Raw genomic sequence first — 25,050 nt, 5'->3', positions numbered from 1 at the left:
CAACGCTAGTCTCCCTGGCAGCGACAAAGACGCTCTCCTTGACCGAACTTCCATCAGGCTCCTCTGAACCCTCTTCCCAACTAGGCCTCCACCTTTGGGCTTCCGTGTTCATCACTGCATCGCAGTTTTAGCAAGAATCCTGCTAAAGGGAGTTTAGCAAGAATGCCCCACCCCTGATATCGGATCTCCCTCAATATCTAATCAAATTCCTTGGCTACCAATCCCCACTTGTCCCGACTGTATTTGGAATGGAGCCCAGTTGCATACTGAAGACTCTTTTCCCTAATTGCAATAGTTCTCCAAGAAAATCTGTTTTTACCACGACTGTCCAGCTCTGGTTTCCTCTGACAGTTAAGTGTGACACGTGCCCCAGTTCCACCCACTGGGATGTGAGCAGAAGCGACATGTGTGCTCCCCCTGGCTCTTTCCTCTCCTGGGACCTGGCTGTTGATGCAGAGACCCCACGGGGTGGCAGGGCCACAGGCTGGAGAATCCTGAGTCTCCAAATGTCACCCCACCAAACTGAGTAACTACCCAGGTGTTACAAGGGCGAGAAATAGGCTGCCATTCTGTCGAGCCCCTAAGTATTTGGGTCTGCTTGTTACAACAGTTTAGCCTAGTCTAACAAAAACACACGGCGAATAAAGAAAACCAAGACCAAGAACAAGCCAAGTGCTTTGGGTTTTGAGAGCACGGTGTGTCCACAGCCATCACTGAGCCGCTACAAGTGTCAGGCGCTGATCTAGGGGCTGGGGATCCAGCGATGACTAGGACAGTCCCTGTCTGTGCAGTGGGGAGACCCCCCGAGTATTTGAGTCAAAGCCAGAGACACTGCAAAGCAAAGGGCACATGCCAAGAGTTCACTGGTGTCGGGACAGAAGACGGGAGGCTGGGTAGAGGGTAGCAGAGGATTGTCCTGTAGGGCAAGAGCCCCCTACAGGACAACCCCAGAGAAGGCCTGGCAGCATGACCTCCAGATGAAAGCAGATTTTCCTGCCAAGAGACAGAAGGACAGAAACAAGACAGACATAGGCCTGGACTCACTCCCTCACATACTGCCTCTCTGCCCCTCTGCAGCTGAGGCCAAGGCTGGCACACTCATGCTCTTCCAGGCTGGGCTCTAGAGAAACCGCCCCCCCCCCCGCCCGCCACACACACCCTCCACTATCTCTGTCCTCACACTGCTCAGGGTTCAGCATCCATAAACAAATCGTTACCCCCCCCCCACCCTGTGAAAATCAATCTGTACAGAGGGACATACCAAGGGCTCTGAGGACACAGAAGCAGCAGCAGCTTCTGCGGGGAGGGCGAGGCCTCATGGTGGAGCTCGGAATTGACCGGACATTGAAGTGGGGCTCCACGTCCAGCCAGCAGGGAGTGGGGGGGGGACAAGAGCTATTCCAGGCCGAGAGATCAGTGAGAGCAAAGGGTGGTGGCATCAAACTGACTGGGGCTGTTGAGATGGAGTAGTACTGGGCGTGGGATGCAGGGAGAAGGCCTGGCCAGGGCGAGGTCACGGGGTAGCAGAGGGAGAGAACAAGGGCCTTAAAGGCTCTGCCGGGGTGTGAGTGGGGATTATGAACGCAAGAACATCGACCCCGCGGCCCACCATCCCTCCAGAGGCACCTCAGCCCTTCGTCTCTTGCACAGGATGCCATCATCCATTTAAATGTGACACCTTGAGGAGGGATCACAAGGAAGTTTCCATCAACTTGCTCATTACTAATCAGCAAAGGTCTCGGGATGGATTCAAATCTATCTTCCAGGAGGGCCAGACAAGCAGAGGAGAGGGAAGGACGGATAAAAGGGAGAGCAGTGGGAGGGTGGTGCAAAGGCCAGCGACACCCTGCTCGGGGCAGCAAGAACCCGCCAGCCTCCCCCGGCCGCATCTGCCAAGGCCGGGGGCAAACAGACGAGCTCCCACCTTCAGGCAGTGCAGGTCTACACGGGCCCAGGCTGCTGACCTCCACACCATTTGTCCTTTGCACAAAAGTGAATCACGGCTTGTCTGGTGGAGAGAAGCCTGCCCGGGGAGGCAGGTGCAAGGGGAGGAGCGGGCATGGTGAGGTCAGACCAGGGCTGAGATTCCAGTGCCACCTACGAGTGGCCGACATCCCCAGCACTCCAGGACCTCCCCTACAAAAGGCACAGCACCGTCTCTACGTGGGGCTGCCACAGGCACTAAGCAAGAAAACCAATGCGGAAGCTTCTAACCAGTGCCTGGCCCCGGGCGGACCCTGGACGATGCTCGTCCCCTTCCCTTTGTCCTTAGGAGGAGAGCCGGGCATGTGAATTGCCTCTTTATTCTTTTATCTCAACATGGTCTGAATTTGATTCTACTCTGCGTCTTCCTCCTCAATGAGGTTGAAATATATCATTGGTTACTTAATGGCCCATCAAGCAATGAGGCCTTTATTAAATAGCGTGGTACCCAGGCTCTGAAGATGTGAGTAGCCCACAGATCTCTCCCCACTGCTTTGGTGAAGACAGACTTCAGCTTCCCCCTGGGCCTCCGTCTCTGCCTCTCTCTTGCCTCCGTCTCTCTGCGCACACACGTGCACGCGCGCACACACACACACGTCTGTTTAAATCCCTCCCGTGGCTCCCCAGCTCTCAGTATGCAGTTAGGACCTTTACGACTGGGCTCTCAGGTCACAGCATCCCTTGCTCTCCTCTCTTCAAATCCTGTATTCCAGCCGGAGGGAATGTTTGCAGTCCCCAGTGTTGTAGCTCACCACCATGCTGCCGTGCCTGCTGGCCCTGTCTGAATACTTGTCCTGACGCCACACCCCGAAACCTTGCTCAACCCCCTCTGCCTTCCACACTCGGCTCAGAGGCCCCCACCGGCTCTGAATCGGAGCCGGCTGCACCCACGCCCCCTTTAACACTGCCCTTCCTCCACTGGGCCATAGTGGCCAGAGTGAGAGACCCACGGGGTGTCATTTCTTTGCTCGCCCAGGGCGCAGCAGAGTCCATGGTACAAAATAAGCGTTCAGGAAATGTTCGAGGAATGAATGAAAAAATCATCTCAGCCAATATCTGTCAGAAGCTTATTATACAGTATTTCAGGCATTGTGCACTGGAGTGTGAGGGGCCAATAATAAACAAGACAGATATGGCCCTTGAGCTGAATCTGAAATCTGGTAGGAAAGAAAAGTTAACAAGCCATAAAATAAAGGTGATTCATGCTGTGAGAGCAGAGACCTGAAGACAGAAGACGTCAGCAGGAGGAGAGAGCAACACAGTCCATCTAAAAATAGAAACACCTCACCAATCTGGAACTCAGCTATCTCACTTCTCCAGGATGCAGCAGGAACCCAGAAAGAAGGCTTACAGGCTTCCAACAGCCGAAATATGTCCAAAAGACCATGCACCTTACTCACCTGAGTGCCTCTCACACGCACCGGCATTTGCCATACCTCCCGGTTGGCCTGCTTCCCTCTGGCCCCCAGCACACTTCGTACACACTTCTAATAGAACTCTTGGCATCGCGCGTTGGAATCATCAGCTATCTCTGCGCCCCCAAGACTGGGCCTCCCAAGGCCACCACGTGTGGCTTTTAAGTCAGGCACAAGGATGCAGTGATGCCGTGCACATGCAGGCATCTTTAATATCTGGAATATTTTTCATATTTTATATTTATATATTTTACTCTACAACAAATGTATTATTCATGATAACAAATATTAGTTATAATATTTACATATTATTGTAATGAAAGTACTTGTTGATTTAAACCAGGAATTCAGAAATATCCTGGCTTGGTAAATAAACATCACCAGATGATTTTGTTTGGGCCATTTTATATTTATGATGAGAATTTTCTGGCATGTGGTAGTCAAGTGTCTCATTTTAACAGGACAATATATACTGTTCCCCTTTGACAAACCAGATTATCAAAAGACTTTGCTGATCTAATAAAATCTAAAATAGACTGTATTTCTACATAAGATCTACTTTTCCATCTGAAGTATAATTGGTGACTACTTTCAACTGTTTAATTTTTTTTTTTTTGGCCACACTGCAGGATCTTAGTTCCCCGACCAGGGATGGAACCCAGGCCTCCTGCAGTGGAAGCGTGGAGTCCTAATCACTGGACCACCAGGCAATTCCCTACTTCCAACTTTTAAAAAAATCCTTCATTGGTATTAGTGCACTAGTTAAATCTGAAGTTTCACATTGTAGTTCAATCATCTGATGCTTGTCTACCGTGCCAGAATATTTCTGAATTGTAAGTTTAAGTCAGTAAGTACTTCATTAGGATACCACGTAAATATTACGTAATAACTAATATTCATTTGTCCTTAATAATCCATTTGCTGTAATGAATTTGTCATTGAAATGGAAATAATATATTGACTAATTTAATATCTTTTTCCTTGAGGAGGCGACACCTTTTTCTAACACACAAAAGGACAGTATGGGCCAGGAGTGATCCTGGTTCAAGCACAGGGACGGTGTCTGATTGTGCCTTTATTGCCAGTGCCTTGCATGGAGCTTGGGGCTCAGGGAACATTCAACATATATTTGTTTTTTTTGTTTGTTTGCTGGTTTTTTTGCAGTACGCGGGCCTCTCACTGTTGTGACCTCTCCCATTGCGGAGCACAGGCTTCGGACACGCAGGCCCAGCGGCCATGGCTCACGGGCCCAGCCGCTCTGCGGAATGTGGGATCCTCCCGGACTGGGGCACGAACCCGCATCCCCTGCATCGGCAGGCGGACTCCCAACCACTGCGCCACCAGGGAAGCCCCAACATATATTTGTTTAAATGAAGATCTTCAAGGCCTCAGAATTTAAAATCATATACATATGCTTTATTTCACTGTACTTTCTAGAAATACTTCTACACATTCTAATGGAACAGTAATGCATACACTCTTAGAACAGTCCTAAGCGGCCAGCTGAAGCTTATTAAACTGTCACCCAGCGGGGACCATTTGCCTCTCCATTTGTTCCTTAAACACAGAACACTTTTTCCCAAAAAGAATGTCTTAGGAGTCAGAAGGTTTCACAGTTATAACATACCATTAGAGGGACATCTTTGCAACCTGCCTAGAGAAAAAGCCCAGTAAGATGGTAAGGCTTTATGTAGGTAGTTTCAAATAGAATCTGAGATTCCATAAGAAAGGAACAAGTGTAGAGGCTAAAGAAAGCTATGCTATCATGGAAAGTAAACCTGACCAAAACCTAAGGCTTGCAGGGGCTGACAAATAGCTGGCTCTCTACTTCTGGCTTGAGCTTCGCAATGCCAGAGATAGGATGAGTTCACTGCCTGGAATGCCTTTATGTCATTTCCCTTTAAAGAAAACGGTCACAAAAAAACAGCGCTAGAACCATTACTGATTACACAGTTCAATTCAATTAACATTTGCTGAATGCCTTTTCTGTGCCAGGCATGAAGGACTCAAAGATGAGTAAGACAAGCTCCCTCACTCTGAATACCTTATAGTTTAGGGGAAGAGACAGACCATCTCAATCAATAACCTTCCCCACCCAGCACCATGCTGTCCCAGGCAGCACCATCTCTCTCCTGGGGTCTACAATAGCATCCAAACTTGCCTCTGCCTCCCCGCTGGAACTCTAATGTATTCTCTGTAGGACAGCTGGGGTGAACTTTTTAAAAGGTAAGTGTAATTACCTTTTTCCATGTACATAGGCAATGGTCTAACCTCTGCATGTGGTCTGGCCCCTGAATGTCTGCCGGCAAGGCAAGCATCACATTGGAAACTCCCATATCCAGCCAGACCATCTGCAAAGCCATATCCTCAGAAGGTGAACTAGAAGAAAACCTGCCTTGTCTTGGCCATGGCTCAGGAAGGGAAAAGAGAAGGAGAGGAGTCTCCTCTCTCAGAGCACCGTCATAACACCTTCTTGACGCAAGCCTGGAGTCAGAATTCAGCTACGCCAATAACCTAAAAAGCCTAAGACTTAAACTTTAGTTTTAAGTGTTCTGGGGTAGTAGAGCCCTCTGAAGCATCTGCAAAAGATGAAAATCCTCACTTTAAGCCCAAACCTCAAAGAATTATCAGAGATTAAAGTTGCAGGGAACAAGAGCTCACTATGAAAAAAACGTCCAACAAACACCTAACTCATTACTCCAGGAAGAGAGAAGAGAAAGACTGGGTGACCGATAATACTGAAAGAGAAAATAGATGAGAATTTTCCAGAATTAGTAAAAGATAACGAACCTCAGAGACAAAAATCTCAACAAATCCCAAGCAGAATAAATAAAAAGAAATCCTCACCTAGGGAGTCATAATGACACCGAAGACATCTAAGACAAAGAAAGGATTTTAGAGGCGGCCAGAAAGAAGAAGACACTTTACGAGCAAAGAAAAAAGCAGACTGAGAGCTGACTTCTCAACAGCAAAAATGGAAGTTGAGCCAACAGTGGCATATCTTCAAAGGGCTGAGATCATAAAACTATCAACTTAGCAATGTACGTGCAGCAACACTATCTCTCAAGAGTGAGGGCAAAATGAAGGTAATTTTGGACAAATAAAAACTGATACCCTATTACAAATAGTCCCTTACTAAAGGAACTTCTAAAAGATTACTCCAGGAGAAAGAAAATGATCTCAGAAGGAAGGTCTGAGTCGTAAAATAGAATAATGAACAAAGAAAATAGTAAACATGTGGGTAAACCTAAAATACACTGAGACTATGTAAAATAAAAATAAGGTCTAATTTGTGAAGTTAAAAAAAAAAGGATAAAGTAAGATAGAAGTAAAATATTGGACAACAAAAGCACATAAGTCAGGAGGGATGCAACCACAATGAAAGCATCCTAAGATCCTTGTCTTGTTAAGAGGAGAGTGAAGATACTAACTTTAGACTTTGCAAAATTATATACATATTAAATTTTCTAAGATAACCAGTAGAAGAATAAAAACAGAATGTATAACTTCCGGACTAGTACAGGGTGAAATGGAAAAAGAAAAAATGTAAAATGATATGAAATCCATAATCATACAGGGAAATGTAAATATACCTCTTCAAGTAATGAAGAGATCAGACAAAAATATTAGGACTACAAAATTTGTGGAGTGCAATCCACAAGTTAATCTAATGTATATATGTAAAATATTGCATTCAGTAACTAGAGAATACACACTTTTTTCAAGCACACATAGAACATGACCATGTATTAGGCTATGAAGCAAAAAAAAAAAGGAAAACAAAATGAAGATGGAGGGCATGAGGAAGGGAGGAAAGAGGAAGAACATCCTTTAACCACACTGCAGTTAAGTTAGAAATCAATAATAAAATAAGTAGAAATAACCTCATACGTTTAGAAACTCTAAAAAGCCACAGTTCAAATAACCCATGGGTCAAAGAAAACATTTTCATGAAAATTTAAAATACGTAGAACTAAAAGGTGACTTTTTTAATGCTACATAGTAAAACTTGTGGGTGCAGCTAAAGCAGTATCTAGAGACAAGTGTGTAGTCTTGAATGCTTTTATTAGAAAAGATGATAGGCTAAGCATCCAACCTAATGTCAGAAAAAGAACAGAATAAACCTCAAAAAGTTGAAGAAAAGAGGAGCAGAAAGCCATGAAATAGAAAACAAAGATACAATGGAGATGGATCAATAAGCCAAAAGTTGCTTCTTTGGAAAAACTAATCAAATTGAGATCCTTGAAGAATGTGTAGGTTAGCCAAAGAAAGGAAGGGGACATTCTAAGTAAGGAGAAGGAAAAATATGAACAAAGGTAAAGAGGAATGGCACAGCACGAAGGTTCAAGATAACCACATGCAGTGCGATGTTGGCGGTAGATAAAGTTCAAGGCATGGACTATGTGAAGTGAGTCTAGAGAAGCTTAGGGCCAAATGTTAATTTAAAAATATTCAACCGTACCAGGTATTTATAGGCTAAGTACTTTACATGATTATATCTTTTTATTCTGGCAACAAACAACTCCATGAGGTGTGACTGTATTATGCCTATTCTATAGATAAAGAAACTGAGGCTCAGAGTAAAATTTTCCCAGTGTTATACAATGTGTTGTTTCAAAACCGTATCTGTGTGGCTCCAAAGCCCATACTTTCAACTGCCATGCTACACTGCATCACTGCAAGGCTTCATATGGAGCCTCCATAATGAGCCCTAACTTTATTCTTCAGGCAAATGTTTGAATTTCCACCCCCCACCAAAAAAAAAACTCCCTCTTTATGATGAAAGTTTGGAGTGCTGTTACAGCTGCCACTACTTTATGCCACCAGGGAAAGATTCTGTTAGACACAGGTGTCCAAGGAGCCCATGTACCCCTGACAGGCAATCTGGCAACACAGAATTAACAGGCAGAATTAACAGGGGCACTTGATTGATTTAAGTTCCTGAAGCATATTTCCAGTTACTACCCAGGAGATAAGTACTGTTCAAGGATGAGAACTGGATAAGCATATGGCATTTTTTTCAACAGATTTACTGAAGTATGATTCACAGACCATACAATTCACCCATTTAAATTGTACAATTCAGCATCCTTTAGTATAGCCACAGAATTGGGCAACCATCACCACAACTGATTTAAGGACATTTTCATCACCCCAAAAAGAAATCCTAACTAACAGTCACTCCCCACTTCTCCCATCAAAAGCCCCCCTCACCCCCAGCTCTAGGCAGCCACTAATATACTTTGTGTCTTTATAGATTTTCCTATTCTCAACAGTTCATATAAATGGAATCACATAACTCATGGTCTTTTGTGCCTGGCTTCTTTCACATAACACGCTTCTAAGGCTCATCCATGTTGTAGCATGTACCAGTATTTCATTCCTTTTTATGGCCAAATACTATTCCACTGTATGGATAGTCCACATTTTATTTATCCTTCAGCTGATAGGCCTTTGGTTGTTCCCACTTTTTGTCTATTGTGAATAATGATGCTATAAACATTAGTGTACAAGTTTTTGTGTAGACCTATGTTTTCAGCTCTCTTGGGTGTATAACTAGGAGTGAATTGCTGGCATGGGGTAATTCTGTGTTTAGCATTTTGAGGAACTGCCAAACTGGTTTCCAAATGGCTGCACCATTTTACTTCCCACCAGGATGAAGGTTCCAATTTCTCCACATTCTCACCAACACTTAGATTACCTGTCTTTTTTATTATAGACATCCTAGTGGGTACAAAGTGGTATTTCAGTGTGGTTCTGATATTCACTTCCCTATTGGCTAATGATGGCATATGACATTTGAACACAGCTCTTAATGTATGCTTTTTTCATATGAGATATTTCTGACAAAACCTAAGAAATAACCTATTGAGACTTCCAGCAGTTTCTTTGCTCAACTGTACATAAAATGCTTAAGTCTTAGCTCATCTATAGAAGAACAGGGATGGGGTAAGGAATCAGATGCAGGGAGAGGGTCGACGATGGGGAGAAACTCAAACATGTCCACTGAATACATTATTTGAAAATTCAAAAGTGGCTTACATTTTGATATGGCTATCAAATGTAATGTAGATGTAATGACTACACCAAAATAGCCATGTCAAAATGCCCTGCTCTGAGCTAGGCACTGATTATTAGAATTAGATTTGGTAAAAAGACAGAGAGAAGATTCATTTATTTCACTCTCTTCCCCAATGTTTGTCATTATATTCTTCAAAAGCAAGCACTTACAGGAACCCTCATACACTGTTGCATATTAACTGCTACAACTTTTTTGGAAAGCAATTTGGCAATACATTCCAAAGCCCTAAAATGTGTATGTCCTTTAACCTAATTATTTCATTTCTGGAAAGTTGTCTTATATCAATGTGAAATATAGGGGAAAAAGTAAAAGTAAACCACAAGTTTTTTTCATAGATGAATCAATCTAAACATTTAATAATATGAAAATAAATAATGAAAAATATTTCACTGAGATATATTGCAGTAATTAAAAAGACATTTATGAAAAATTTGTATAGTGTGAAAAATGTTTAAATTATAATGTGGGCATTAATACTAAGATAACAAAATTATATCAGCTTTGTAAAATATAAAAATTTATGCCTAGAAGAAATACTGAAATGAAATCCTTCAAAATAAAAAGTCACTGCAATACTGAATCACTATGATGTATACCTGAAATTAATATTGTAAATCAACTATACTTCAACTTAAAAATAAAATAAAATACACTGATTAAAAAAAAAGAGAGAGAATCCCACCACTGCAAAACAAGCACTATAAATATTTAGGAGTTTGAATTGTTTTTAGTTACTAATAATAACGTTTCATTGTTTAATTGGGTTTTTAATTAAATATTAAAACCTTTAAAAAACAGTCATTGCATCTCAGTGGTGGGATTAAAAATGGGTTTTTCTATTTTTTGGAAAATTTTAATATTTCAAACAATGTACAAGGATTATTATTTTTTTAATAGGTGTGTTTATTTATTTATTTATTTTTGGCTGCATTGGGTCTTTGTTGCTGCATGCGGGGTTTCTGTGGTTGCGGTGAACGGGGACTACTCTTCTATGCGGTGCGCCGGCTTCTCTTGTTGTGGAGCATGGGCTCTAGGCGCGTGGGCTCAGTAGTTGTGGCACGTGGGCTCAGTAGTTGTGGCATGCGGGCTCAGTAGTTGTGGCTCACGGGCTCTAGAGCGCAGGCTCAGTAGTTGTGGCGCATGGACTTAGTTGCTCCATGGCATGTGGGATCTTCCTGGACCAGGGATCGAACCTGTGTCCCCCGCATTGGCAGGCGGATTCTTAACCACCGCGCCACCAGGGAAGTCCCCAAGGATTATTTACATAAGTGATAAACGTGGTTTTAAATAAAACTAACGGCCAGGCTCAAAGCCCAGTCCTGCACTGAATGCCTTCAGTAAACACTAATTTCCAGTGGTCTTATTTCTAAGGGCCAGGAAATCATACGCTACTTAGAGAAACAGTATGATCCACGGTAACAAGACCTGGCCTGAGAGCTAGGACACCACCCTTGAGTTCTGAGCTGTGTGTCACTTAACACCTTTGAATGGTGGCAAAGTTGAAACAGACCACATACTTACTGCATTCTGACTTTGGAATACAGGTTACGTATGTTATTAAAATGGGACAACAAGCGTACAAAACAAGTATCACGATGCCCCGTGTGACAGAACAAATAGTGGTGGGGATTCATACCCAAATCTAACTCCACACCACACTGACATCTGTAAAACAGAAATAATAAGGTCTACCATGCTTACTGCACAACGTAAAAGTCAACTTAGATAAATATATGTGACAGTTCCACATAAAATATCTAGTTCCTGGAAATGTAAGACTCTAAGGCCCTCCACACTGCCTCTTAATTCTCCAGGAGTTTAATATTACCTGAAGACAGACTTGCATGTTTCTTCTGCCCTCTTAAGCTAAGTCAATAATAAATAAAGACTGCTTTTAGTACGTAGCAAGAAAAAAAATGTTTTAAATTATAATAATGTAGATCATGCAAGGCAAATGATTATTAGATGTTTAAATATCAACAGGGGGAAAAGATTTACAACACAAATGAGACAAAAAGTAACTACCCATAATATTTACAAACCAATAAGAAAAACATAAACAAACAAAATGTAAACATAAACAACCCAAAAGATAAATGAACAAAAAGACATTTAGGCATCACACGGATGAAACAGTACAAATGACTAAAAAACGTATACAAAAAGCCAAACCCGTAGGGGCTTCCCTGGTGGCGCAATGGTTGAGAGTCCACCTGCAGGGGACACAGGTTCGTGCCCCGAGCCTGCGCGTCCGGAGCCTGTGCTCCGCAACAGGAGAGGCCACAACAGTGAGAGGCCTGCGTACCGCAAAAAAAAAAAAAAAAAAAAAAAAAAAAGCCAAACCCTGATGACAATTACAAAAATGTAAATTAAAAGCACATATTTTTACCTATCAGTTTGGCAAAGATTTAGAAGATTAATAGTACACAGCATTGGAAAAGATATGCATGGATGAGCACTTTCAAACACTGCTGGCGCAAACTTGACAGTAACTACCAAAATACAAAGTACACGTATCCTCTGACCCGACAATTCCTAGGAATTTATCCTACAGAAGCATTTGTACACAGTGATGTTTACTGCACCATTCTTTGTAACAGCAAACAAAAAATATGGAAACACATCCGTCAATACGTTTTATGGTGGTATATCCATCGAATGGACTCTTTGGTTGTTATTAAAATGAAATGAATCCGTATGTACTAACAGAGAAAGATGTCCATGAGGTATTGCTAAAGAAAAACTTGCCAAATACCATATATATTGTACAATGTCAGCATTTAAAATAAAATGAAAATTGTTTCTATTTCTATACTATATATGTATCTCTTGTATCTCTACATATGATGTGTAGTTGGTGGCCATTAGTGGGATGTTTTGATTCTCCTCTTTACACTCTCATGGTAGGACTGCATGCCCCAGCCCCTCTGAGGTTCACCATGCTATGTATCTTGCTTCGACAAATGAAATGTGAGCAGAATCACCTCCGGGTAGAAGGCTTAAAAGCCAGCGCAGAATGTTTCATGTTCCCTTCCTCTCCGTGACTCACTGAAGCAGGTGCTGAGCTGGAAGCCTGGGTCTCTGAATAACCAAGATGGCGGGAGCCCTTTCTCGCCCCACCCCCATGCCAAATCTCATCTACCCCCTAGGTGGGAGCAAGAAAGAAACTTCTGTTGTAGTAAGCCACTGATAGTTTGTGGTTGTTTGATACTCCAGCACAATTTAGTGGTCCTGATCCGTATAGGAATAAGAAAAAAAAAAAAATCTGGAAAGATACATACCAAACTGTAATCTTGGGGTTACCCTAAGAGAAGAATGAGAATGGGAGAGGGGAAGGGCAGGAAATGGGGTCAGCGGGACTTTGGGGTTTTATTTTACATACTTGGGAATTGTATAAATTTTCATAAGCACATATTGTTTTTGGAATTTGAACAAAAGGTATTTGTAAATAATCTAAGATGTCCAGAAATTTTTACATTGTTGCTTTTTAAAATTCCAATAACCACAGTTCTGACACAAATAAAATCCCCCTGTGACCATAACGAACAAAATATGAAAACTGGCCTTTGTAAGAGTTCTAGGCAGAGAGACTGAAGGGCTTCTTTGAAAAGTAACACTATACTTAGGGATGACAGCTCGCGAGACAAACCGCCCTATTCTTCCAGCTCCAATAAGGATGCGAAGGTTTTACTCAGATGACATAGAAGCAGATGGGGGAACAGAAGGAGCTGTCAGCAATGCCTGCCAGGACTTAGGGAGCACTTATAAAAACTACTAAATAAGGGCTTCCCTGGTGGCGCAGTGGTTGAGAGTCTGCCTGCCGATGCAGGGGACACGGGTTCGTGCCCCGGTCCGGGAAGATCCCACATGCCGCGGAGCGCCTGGGCCCGTGAGCCATGGCCGCTGAGCCTGCAAGTCCGGAGCCTGTGCTCCGCAGCGGGAGGGGCCACGGCAGTGAGAGGCCCGCGTACCGCAAAAAACAAACAAACAGAAAAATTACTAGAAAACGGTTCCAAAACACCCAGAGAAACAAACATGTACACAAATGGCAGCCGAGGCAGCTGTTAAGGCAGGGCCCGATTTGAGGTGATGCGGAAGGAGAGATTTTAGTCCATCTGGAAGAGAGAAACAAGACCATCGTTCTCTGTGACAAAACCACAGCCTTCGTCGCGGGATCTCAGGGAGTGACTGGGCTGTGGAGGAGCAGCCATGTGGGAAGCAGGGACTCCAAACTGATTAAAGCAACAGCAAGGTTATTTGCCTGTTCACACCAATCAGTTTTCTATTATAAAACTGAATTAAGATGTCATAGAAATTCATCGGAGGGAAAGCCAAACCAACAGGTATTCTTACTTTAAAGCACCAGGCACTTCAAAGATTTTCAGAATTAATCCTCACAAGCCTACCATGTTTTTATGCTCATTCTTAGAGATGAGGCACCTTTGGCTCAGTGAGGTAAAGGAAGTTGTCCAGGGTCACAGAGCCAAGATTCAAACGCATGCCTGGTGTGGACTTTCCAGGGTCAGTGGGGAGGGCTGCTTAGGGATGAAAGTAAGGAGTCAGCCCAGGGAATCTGCTTCTCGTCTATACAGCTAACGGATACATTCACATCAACAACCTCCTTATTTGTTTTATGAACACAAAAGTTAAGTACTGATGTCACCTGAATAGCTAAAATAAGTTTCCCATGGTGACATATATAGTTAATATACCAGACTATGATGAGACAGGCACCAGGTCCAGAATAGAGGCTTTAAAAAGTCAATTAAGGGGCTTCCCTGATGGCACAGTGGTTAAGAATCCACCTGCCAATGCAGGGGACACAGGTTCGATCCCTGGTCTGGGAAGATCCCACATGCTAGGGAGCAACTAAGCCCATGCGCCACAACTACTGAGCCTGCGCTCTACAGCCCGAGAGCCACAACTACTGAGCCCACGTGCCACAACTACTGAAGCTCGCGTGCCTACAGCCCATACTCCGCAACAAGAGAAGCCACGGCAATGAGAAGCCCGCGCACCGCCACAAAGAGTAGCCCCCGCTGGCCACAACTAGATAAAGCCTGCGCACAGCAATGAAGACCTGATGCAGCCAAAAATAAATTAAAAAATAAAATAAATTTAAAATAATTCAGTTAAACTCGTGAAACCTTAAAAGTATAATTGATTTTAAAAGAAAAGAACTTTAAATCAGTGTTATTTAAAAAATTTTAAACCTAAACTACATCACATTGACATTCATGCAAAAAATGTAACTCTAACTCTCCATTATCCTGCCGAGGTCTCTGGGTGCTTTTGTTATCTGCTGTATCCCAAGAACCCAAATACAGCCTGGCACAAAGTAGGCCTCAAAGTGTTTGTTAAATGATTCAAATGAGCTGGTCATGTCTATTTAACCAGTAACCTATATATGCAGATGAAATTCTATACTAGTTGTTTTCTAGTTTAAAAAAATATATAGATCAAATAACCAATGTCTATAGTTATCCAATAGAAGGAAAAGTAACCTTAACTGAATACAGACAATGTGCCAAGCCCTGGGTTAAGGCAATTTACATACATCCCCTCATTTAATCTCACAAGAATTCTGCAAGAGGCATCACTAGCTCACCGATACAGATGAAGAGTCGACGCTCAGAGTGGTTCTGTATGCAGTACCCAACTGGCTTGGTCACACAAGTAATCAGTGGCAAGGATTTTTAACTCATCTGTCTGAATTCAAAGTCCACACTAGCTCCAGAACACAATACTTTCACTCTAGAGAAGCCACTTAAAAGAGTGGCCAATTACTTTTACAATATGTTCTTTTCAAGGAACAGATTTAAAAGAAAAAGAAAATGTATGACTGAATTTTTGCACTCAACTTCTGCTGATACAAAACCAGAATCCAGAATGCTAAGAAAATCGAGGCTATTTACAACAGAGGGCGTGTTTATATAACACAGAAAACCACTCTAACAATTTTAACACCTGCTTAAAAACCCATATTTTTATTTGTAGTAGTTATAGAACTCGAATATGAGCTCCTGGAATTTACTGTCTTTTAAAGGGCTCTAAGGCATTAGTGTGGATTCATGAAGCTATTATATATATTGTATAAGAGTGGCAGTGAATTGTGGTTTTTACGGTGTGACAAGCTTAACTTGCAAAGGAAAAATCCTAGTGGACTAGGCGTTAAAATAACGTGTCTATTGAAGGCGAACATTTGATGGAGTAGGCTATAAACCGTCCCTAAAGGTAATGCTGTTTTCAAAAAATGGAAAGTAAATCTCGCGATGACTATCATTAAAATGAGAAAGGGAGGAATGTTAAACTACACAATTCTTCATTTTCTAATCTGCCTTCTTCCCCGAAGAGTCTGAGACACAGCAGTTCATGCAGCAGGCTCACATCCTGCAGAGGAGCAAGGCCACTCGGCAAGTCAAATGCACCAGAATCTCTTCTCCCTCGTGGGCAGCGATGAGATAGGATTTGCAAGGTGCAGACACCAAATGCTCCCTCTGACAGGCAGGATATGTTTCAATGTGTTTTACTTTAAGTCCTGTTTGCAATGTCACCCTCCTGGTTCTAAGTGACACCACTGCCATTTCAGAGTTATGAGTCAGATGAGGAATTGGAGGGCTAAGAAGTGGAGGATGATAAAACATACTGAAAAGTGGGCTTGGGAACAAGACAGACTCTTTGAACCCTGACCCTCCCACTTACTTGCTGTGCCCAATTCAGTTTCTTCAATTGTTACCTGGGAATAATGAAAATAGAGTAACTCCTTGCAGGGTGGATTTTAGCAAAGGATTAGCAAAGAAGACAGTATAGGATTGCATACTGGCTACAAGCACAGGCCCTGGATGGCTCGGCCACTTGTTACCTGTGTGAACTTGGGCTCAGCCCTGAACTAACCTCCTCTCAATCTCAGTTTCCTCATCTGTAAATTGGAAATGATAAGGGGATCCACTTCAGAGGGTTGCTGTGAGGATTAAATAAAATAATCCATAATAAACATTTTACACAAGTTTTAATGAGTATAAAGCACGTAGAACGATGCCTAGCACATAATATGATATTTCATAAACAGTAACTAACACAGTACAAGTTATAAATAGGATGATAGCATAAGTATATATATATATGTTCTGAAGAAAGGCTGGATACATTTCAGAAAACAGCACTTGATTTTGACACTCTCAGACAAAGAGTTCACACTGTAATAGATCTTGGGATGGGGCTTACGCCAACTACTATCAACAAAGGTCCCTCTATCAAATCTCTCAGTGCCCTCGTTCACGTTAGCTGGTGTCCATGGAACCACTGTGCACAAGTACACAACCGACATCTCCAAGGAGGGCAGCTCACAACAACAGTGGCATCTATCCTCCGTGGTGTCTTTTCCCTAAGGTTTTCTCTAATGAGGGTGTCAGAACTGCAAAAAGAATATACAGGAGACGGGGAGAGAGGCTCACACGGTTGTAAGAGGACCATACAATTCCGTACATATTTATTGAGCATCTACTATGAGCCAGGAACCATCCCTCTCACGTTGCAACTTCACGGTGACTCTATAAACATGATTTTGCTCTTCTAGAATAAACTTTCGTCTTACCTACAAGTTTACAGAGCTAACATTTGTCAACAGTCCTTTGAGAAACAAATTTAGCATGGTGGGCACCATTGCATTAGACCTGACTGGAGTTACAACTGACAACTGAATCGTTTCAGAGAGCTGGCATGGGGCCCTTGAGACTGACAGAGTGGTCATGGGAAGCTCGGTCTATATATGGCAAGAATCTGAGATTATATTCAGCCAGAAGTGCAAGCCTCTCAGCATGGCCTTCGACGTCCTCCAACCTGGCTCCTTCTTCATCTCTCTCTGCTCTGCACACGCTCTCTAAGCCACCATCACCCCATCCTGCATATAAAACCGGGTCTCCCTGCCTCTGCTCCTATTCTGTATGGAATGCCATTTACCCACTCAACTCCCAGGCTGGACTGCAATTGTCTGTATGCATGTCTATCCCTGGAGGGCGAGGAGGGACTTGCCATGTCTATGCCACCCCTGACCCAGGGTCCGCCAGTATCAGCCAGCAGGGAGCAGTGGGAAGGGCACAGAATGGGAGGCTGGTTTCAAGTGGAAACCTGTTTCAAATGCTAGCTCTGCCCCTTACCAGCTGTCGGACCTGGAATACGTTAACTTCTGTGTACTTCGATTTCCTCCTGCGTAAAATGGAGACAAAAGGGCATTTACTTTATTGGTTGTTGGGAGAATCAACTCCTTGGCTATATGTAAAGCACTTAGAAGAGCGCCTGGCACGGGGGAAGAGCTGTGGAAGGCTTCATCATAGCTGCTGTTCATTATCACTGTTACCGTCATTGTCATCAAGCGTGTGCAGAAAAGAGTAAAGTGGAGAAAGAAGGGAGATTGTGCCCTGCAGCTGAGCAAACGTCTGAACTCCCATGCTGGCTCAGCGCTGCCCTGCTGAACAGCCCGATGGTGGAGCCCCTCACCACTCACTCGCAAAAGGAGACACAGAGCTTTCACACTGGTTGGTGCTCGTAACCTTATTTCTTGCCTGGGCTGCTGCCCAACCCCTGCCAAAGCCAGCCAGCTAGGGACTCCCAAATCCTGCAGTGACAGCACAGCATGACATACAAGGGACACTGTAGCTCAGTTCCTTACAACCCAGCCCCCAGCAGACTTCCTGCTCCTAGAATATCAGTGCTGAGCGCTAGAGGTGACCTTTTCCAACAGCACCCCTGTAACAGATGGGGAAACTGAGGCCTGGGGAGGCTGTGCTTACATTTTGTTAGTACCCAGTTTACATAGATGTTTCTTGTCATGCAGCCAATTTTGTGGTAGGTACTAAGAATACCATGACCATGGTTTAAAGCTGGAAGGAGCTTCAAAGTTTACCCAGTCTGGCACTTTTCAAACTCCACATTCTATGGTGTCAAGATGAGATGTGAGCTCTGCTGCAAGTCAATTATTCATTCATTTACGGATCACCCGCCATCTGCTGGGCATCAGGGACACAAGTCAGACACCACTCCTGTCCTCGGGACCTCACAGACGAATAGGGAAGCGTGACTACGTAAATAATCACATGTCTAATAGTGAAGTCTTGTGAGTGAATTATGTTTTAAAATATACTAGAATGAGCATCTCCACGTACATGCCAACATGCTTTCTGAGCAGAACAGGCAGGATTGGGGCTGGAGGAGGCAGTTACAGGTAGCACCCCGTAAACTGCTCACCCCACCGGGTTCACCTGTGCAAGGGCCACACACAGACTCACGTTACCATTATGTGGCTACAGCAGTAAGGAGACTGGGAACCACCAACCCAACCCCATTTGACAGACAGGCAAACTGAGGCCTAAAGAATTTAACTCACTTGCCAAAGTAGCACAGCAGATAAACAGAAGACGCTTAAGATTCTGTACTGGCTCATGTAGGCTTCCAAAAAAATCCACATTCCACAGTGTAGCACACGATCTGACCCCCGCTCACCCCTCCTGCCCCCTCTCTCACCATTCTGCCCCCCACTCTATGACTCAGACCTACTGAACTACCTGCGAAGCCCCAAATGCACCTCTGCTTGGTCCATCCCACTCCCTCGGCCAGGGAGCCAAAGTCGACGACCCCTAAATAATGCCAACTCATTCTCAGCACTCAGAACTCAGCTCAGGGCTCTCTCCTCCAGTACCTGGCCCTGACATGGCCCACCTCTATCTCCTATACCATGTATGCATTTACACAGAGAGAGAAACGCTCATCCCATAAGGTGTTCATCCAATCAACACCTCTATGTGCCGAGCACCTGAGGATACGGCAGTAAATAAAATAAAGGCCCCTGCCCTCGTGGAGCTTACATTCTACTGAGGGAAACAGACAATAAACAATACAAAATATAATGTCACTAGAGTTCAGTGCTATGAAAAAAAAAAAAAAAAAGACGAGTGGAGGGATATTGGGGGAAGGCCTCTCCAAGGAAGTGGTATTTGATCAGAGATCTGAAGTAACAGAGTAAGCCATGCCAATAGCTGGGAAAAGAGCATTTCAAGAAGCAGTAGCAAAGGCCCTGTAACTACTGCAATGATTTCTTTACTTGTGTCTTACCTCCTACTGAACTTGGAGGTCCTTGAAGGCAAGGGTTACATCTTAAGCATCTTTGATTCGCAGGGCCCAGCATCCATAGTGGCCACTACGGACACCTACGGAATGAGTGAATGAAGTCGGCCCAGCACGTGTGATTGCTGATTTCTGAGTCCGTGTGGCTCCATCACTTGAGATCTGGCCAGTTTTGCGTCTCTCTCCTCCCCAGGGCTAAGCTAAGCACAGGCTTGGGTCAATCAGCCTTCTTTAATTCTGTGGCCTGGTCTCAGTTCCTGGATCCTCCCTTCATTAGGACTATAGTACTGATAAGCTCTCCAGCTTTATCTTGTTCTGGTCCACATATCTCTGGTCTGGACCTGGGACCCTGTCCCGAAACCCAGACACCTAGTACTGGGAGCCTCCCTCACTCTCTCCAGGTTTCATAAGCATCAAAGTCCTCCCCTGAACCCCAAGCCCCAAGGCTGGGGGGCCCTGACCCCTGGAATCAGACTTCGCAATGGCTAACACCTCCCTACTTGGAAGTCTGCCCTGCCTGATTCTTGACTGCCCTCCAAACCACACGACCCCTTCTGCTGCGATATCAACCCTCTGACCTCATCAATCCTTTCTGTGGCCATCTCTCTGCATGTTCCAACTTCATTAAACCATTCCTGAACTTCTACCATAGCTAAGACCCAGGGCTAAGGACCTGCGTCCTCGTGTTGCCTGCTACAGATCCTATGCCATCAGCAGACCATCTGGGTCCAAGCCTCCAGATTCGACTACCCCAAACCACAATCCTGACACTCCCAAAAGCACATTCAATAACCTTAGGTGCTGCAAATAAAGTCAAATGGCTTTATCCACTCTGCCAACTGCAACAGATATCTCTGGATGTCACTGGTGCTTCATCCCAGCCCCCAACGGGTCTAAAATGAGTTCAGGGACAAATAACCCACTCCTTCATTCACCCTTTCACCCACCACTTCCTGACACCTGCTATAAGCCAAGCCTTGAAACATAAAACACAGTGCCTACACTGACGACAACGATGCTAATGGTGATGTGATGGTGATAGTGATGGTGGAAGAGAGAGAGGAGTAGTGGTAAGGTTAGTTACCATTTGTTGCACACTTGGGCTCTACTACAATAAGCGGCGAGTCTTCTAATACTAAGAAAACTATGAGATAGGTTTTATTAGCCTCACTTTACAGAGAAGGAAATAGGCTGAAGAGGTGAAGCAACTTGCTCAAGGTCACAGAGCTAAGTGGCAGGGTGCTCAGACCCTAGTCTGCCTGCCTCCAAAGTACAAACGGTTCAACCGCCCCAAGGGTCACCCAGTAAATGCTAAACAAATATAACTTAAGGAAGAAGTGAAAGACAGAGAGGGGATCCAGGCCTCCGGGGACTCAAAAACTGGTGGAGGGGGCAGACATATAAACAAATATCTACCATGTGGGAAGGCCAGCGCTGATGGCTGGAGACCATGGAGCTGGAGCGGAGCTGCAGGGGAGCTAGAGGAGGGAGTGGCTAACTTGACCTGGAGGGGTCTAGAGCCGTCTTGAGGAAGTGACTTGGGGGCTAGACTTTGAAGGATGAGCAGTTTGCGGCTGACAAGCGTGGCGCACAGCAGGAGCTCGGCCCTCAGACCTGGCCTGGGCCGTCCGTCTCCTCTGAGGTCGTCCAGTCCACCCCCCTGTGCCCACGCGGCCGGGCCGGGCCTCACCTCCTTCCACTTGAGCTGGCGAATGCTGATCTTCAGGGCGTCCAGGGAGGTCCTGGCCTTGGAGCTGTCCACGGTGACAGGCCGCGGAGGGCAGTACTCCTCGGACCGGTCCGAGCTCCGCTTGCAGCTACGGCCCTTGCTCCTGGACTTCCCGTACGGGTAGAGGCCCTGCGCCGACATCGGCTTCGCCTGGTACATGGGCAGCGTGGGCGGCGGCCGCGGTGGGACGCGGGCGTCGCCCTCCTCGGCCGCGCGGGGCTGCGCCGGGGTCGGCTCTTTGGGCTGCTCCTCCCCCGCCTTGCGCTCCGGCTCCCCGGCTGAGCCCGGGTCCACGCGGACCTGTTCCTTCGCCGCATGCGCTTTGGCCGCGGCCACGGCCTCCGCCTCCCACCAGGCCGCCAGCTCTCTCTCGGGTCTGCCCCGCAGCATGGTGCTCAGGGCCGGTGCCAGCGCCAGTGCTGCCGCCGCCGCCGCCGCCGCTCCGCCGCCCCGGCCCGCGACCAAACTGCCGCCGCTGCCGCAGCTGCCACGCGCTCCGAGCCCGAGCCAGTTGCCATGATTTCTCAGGCTCCGGTTGACAAGGGCAGTCGCCGACTCGGGGCGGGGCCCGGGAAGGGACAATCGCCGACCCAGCCCCGGCGACCTCATAGGCGAGGGTGCTCACGTGTCCGTGACCGTCGCAGAGGAGGCGGCCATCTTGGAAGAGGGCGGAAGCGGCCTCTGTCCGCCCAGCCGGACAACCCGCCGGCGTTCTGAGCCCGCGGAGTTTGGAGGGGAGAGGCTGGAGGTGAGCTTGAGGGCAGAAAGCCGTTGGGCGCTTGCGGGGCTCGTGAGCCCAGGGGCTGGGCCGGAGAGACAACAATTTCAAACACGAAGCCCACTTTCCCCCACCCCGTACACACTCACTGGGATAACTCCCGGTCTGTTGGAGGAGGCACCGCCTCACCCGTTCTAGGCAGCTCCACCATCAGGAAGCACCTCAGTCTGATGATGGACGTGACAAGTCCAAACTCTCAAGGATTAGCTCCCCGTTTGAGGAAATCCCTTTCTGGTCCTGGGAGAGCCCCAGACTGAGAGGGGAGACACGTTTCCCCGTTCTCAGGGAGCTCCCAATGGCATAGAGAGGCCGTGGAGAAGCTTGCAGATTCGCGGTTGAGTTGACATTAACCAACCCTTTTCATATTAAAAATTATGGTAAGATACACGTAACATAAAATGTATCATTTTAACCATTTTTAGGAATAGCCTTCAATGGCGTTAATACATTCGCACTGTTGTGCAACCATCACCACCATTCGTCTCCTGAACTTTTTCATCTTCTCAAACTGAAACTGTACCCGTTAAACTCTTAACTCCCGTCCGCCCTCCCCCAGCCCGTGAACTACCCGTTCTCCTTTCTGTCTATATGAATTGGATTAATTACCTCATAGAAGTGGAATCATACAATATTTGTCCCTTTGTGTCTAGCTTATTCACTCAGCCTAATGCCTTCATGGTTCATCCATGTTGTAGCATTATCAGAATTTCATTCCTTTGTAGGGCACAATAACGTTCCATGGTGTGCATGGACCACATCGTATCAGTTCATCTGACAGTGGACATTTGGGTTGTTTCCACCTGTTGGCTATTGCGAATGATGCTGCTATGAACATGAGTACACAAATACCTATTTGAGTCCCTGCTCTCTATTCTTTTGGGTTGCCGTATATTTTTAAAGCCGACCCAAGGAGAGGGCTTCCCCTTCTCACCTTAGGGAACCATATTTGTTCTTTCGGGGAATGGGGTTGGGAGGATAGAGCACCCCACACTGAGGACAGTAGCTGTGACAGCCCACACTGGTGAACTTTGCCACACTCTGCAGATGAGATAATGATACAAGAGAGGAAAACGAGAGGAATCACAAGGCAGTATGCAGTTAAGTGTCAAATGAGGCAAAGAGTAAAAAGAAAAATTAGGAGTTCCACGAATGGAGGATTTACTGTAAATTATAAAGCTAGATAAAACTTCATATAAGAGATAGAATATAAACTGAGTCTTCAAGATGGAGTAAGAATCAGCTAGATAGAAAGTAGGTGGGGGAACTTCCCTGATGGCTCAGTGGTTAAGAATCTGCCTGCCAATGCAGGGGAAATGGGTTTGAGCCCTGGTCCGGGAAAATCCCTACATGCCGCGGAGCAACTAAGCCCGTGCGCCACAGCTACTGAGCCTGCTCTTTAGAGCCTGCGAGCCACAACTGCGGAGCCTGTGCTCCACAGCTACTGAAGCCCGTGCGCCTAGAGCCCGTGCTCCGCAACAAGAGAAGCCACCGCAATGAGAAGCCCACGCACCGCAACGAAGAATAGCCCCCACTCGCCACAACTAGAGAAAGCCTGCGTGCATCAACAAAAACCCGACGCAGCCAAAAATAAAATAAATAAATAAATTTATTAAAAAAAAAAAAGAAAGAAAGAAAGTAGGTGGGGTGGTCATTCCAGAGGCTGTGGGCACGGCAGCGTGTACAGTCATGCAGTTGACCCATGGGGCCTGAAAGGGGCTGAAATCCAACTTGTACTCTGCCTGCCTAGCCTCACCCATTGAGGCTTTGTCCACCAGAAAGGAGCACCTTTGCTGATTGGTTCAAAGGCTCCCAGGGCTGAAGGAAGCCCTGTACTGAGAGGGAGGTGAGGAAAAGGTACAGTACAAGTAAATTTGAGAAGGGGATAAATTATGATCAGCTTGAAATGTATAGAAATATCAAACCACTAAGTTGTGTACCAGGAACTAACATAGTGTTGTAATTCAATTATACTTCAAAAACAAACAAATTCATAGAAAAAGAGGACAGATTTCTGGTTACCAGAGGTGGGACGAGGGGAAAGGTAAAGGGTTTGGCGGAGGGGAAATTGGACGAAGGCAGTCAAAAGATAACAAACTTCCAGTTATAAGATAAATAAGTACTACGGATGTAACATTCAACGTGACGAATATAATTAACACCAATGTATGTCATATATGAAAGTTGTTAAGAGGGTAAATCCTGAGTTCTCATCACAAGAAAAAATTTTTTTTCTATTTCTTTAATTTTGTACCTATACAGGATGATGGATGTCCAGTAAACTTACTGTGATCAACACTTTGTGATGTATGTAAATCGGATCATTATGTTGTACACACCTTAAACTTATACACTGCTTATGTAAATTATATCAGTAAAACTGGAAGAAAAAACTAAAATTTATTAGTCCTGTAAAAAAGGGGGGATAATCTTTTCTAGCAGACTAGACTGGTGGAGACACAAGCCTTAGAGGAAGGGTGAACAGGAGGCGAGGCCCATTGGAGCTCCCTGTCAGGTCTTTGAATGCTGTGCTGACCTCTGACTTCTCAGGAAATTCTAAAATGTGCTGGTGGAAAATCCAACCCCACATGGGACTCCTCACAGGGGAGCTTAGTTACGGCTGTTGCGGAGCAAAGAGCAGGTGAGAATCAGGGACCAGGACCACCTCCCAAAATACACAAATGTATAAAGAAGTAGGCCTCACATTTTCCTTCACACACTCACCACAGCTTATAGTCAGAGTTTTACTTGTTTGTTTACTTATAACGGTCTGTCTCACCAGAGTCCAAGTGCCAAAAGTAAGGAGTGTCCTGTTCTAGTTGACCATATCCCAACACCCAGTCAGTGCCTGGTAGACAGTAGGCATTCAATAACCATTTCTTGAATGAATGAATTTGCTAATGAATGAATAAACAAACAAACAAATGAATAAATGAGCAAGCAAATG

General features: G+C 45.2%; 1 protein-coding gene across 9 annotated transcripts in view; it reads right to left on the bottom strand.

Moving 5' to 3' along the window:
- Positions 1 to 21,913, bottom strand: part of TTLL11 (tubulin tyrosine ligase like 11) — a 264,739-nt gene extending 242,826 nt beyond the window's left edge. For 8 of the 9 annotated variants that reach the window (XR_004350519.1, XM_032636281.1, XM_032636276.1 and 5 more), the window contains exon 1: positions 21,290 to 21,856. Coding sequence is in view for 8 of the 9 variants with exons in the window: in XM_032636281.1 (XP_032492172.1) it covers positions 21,290 to 21,718 (429 nt within the window). In the remaining variant the exon portion in view is untranslated. Of the gene's footprint in view, positions 1 to 21,289 lie in introns of all 9 variants that reach the window. The other variant, XM_032636284.1, reaches the window with a different exon arrangement.
- Between the last annotated feature and the right edge of the window lie 3,137 nt (positions 21,914 to 25,050).

The sequence above is a fragment of the Phocoena sinus genome, chromosome 6 (assembly GCF_008692025.1).
Source record: "Phocoena sinus isolate mPhoSin1 chromosome 6, mPhoSin1.pri, whole genome shotgun sequence".
Taxonomy (NCBI): domain Eukaryota; kingdom Metazoa; phylum Chordata; class Mammalia; order Artiodactyla; family Phocoenidae; genus Phocoena; species Phocoena sinus.
The sequence above is the reverse complement of the archived record's forward strand: the minus strand, read 5'-3'. Positions and strand labels throughout refer to the sequence as shown.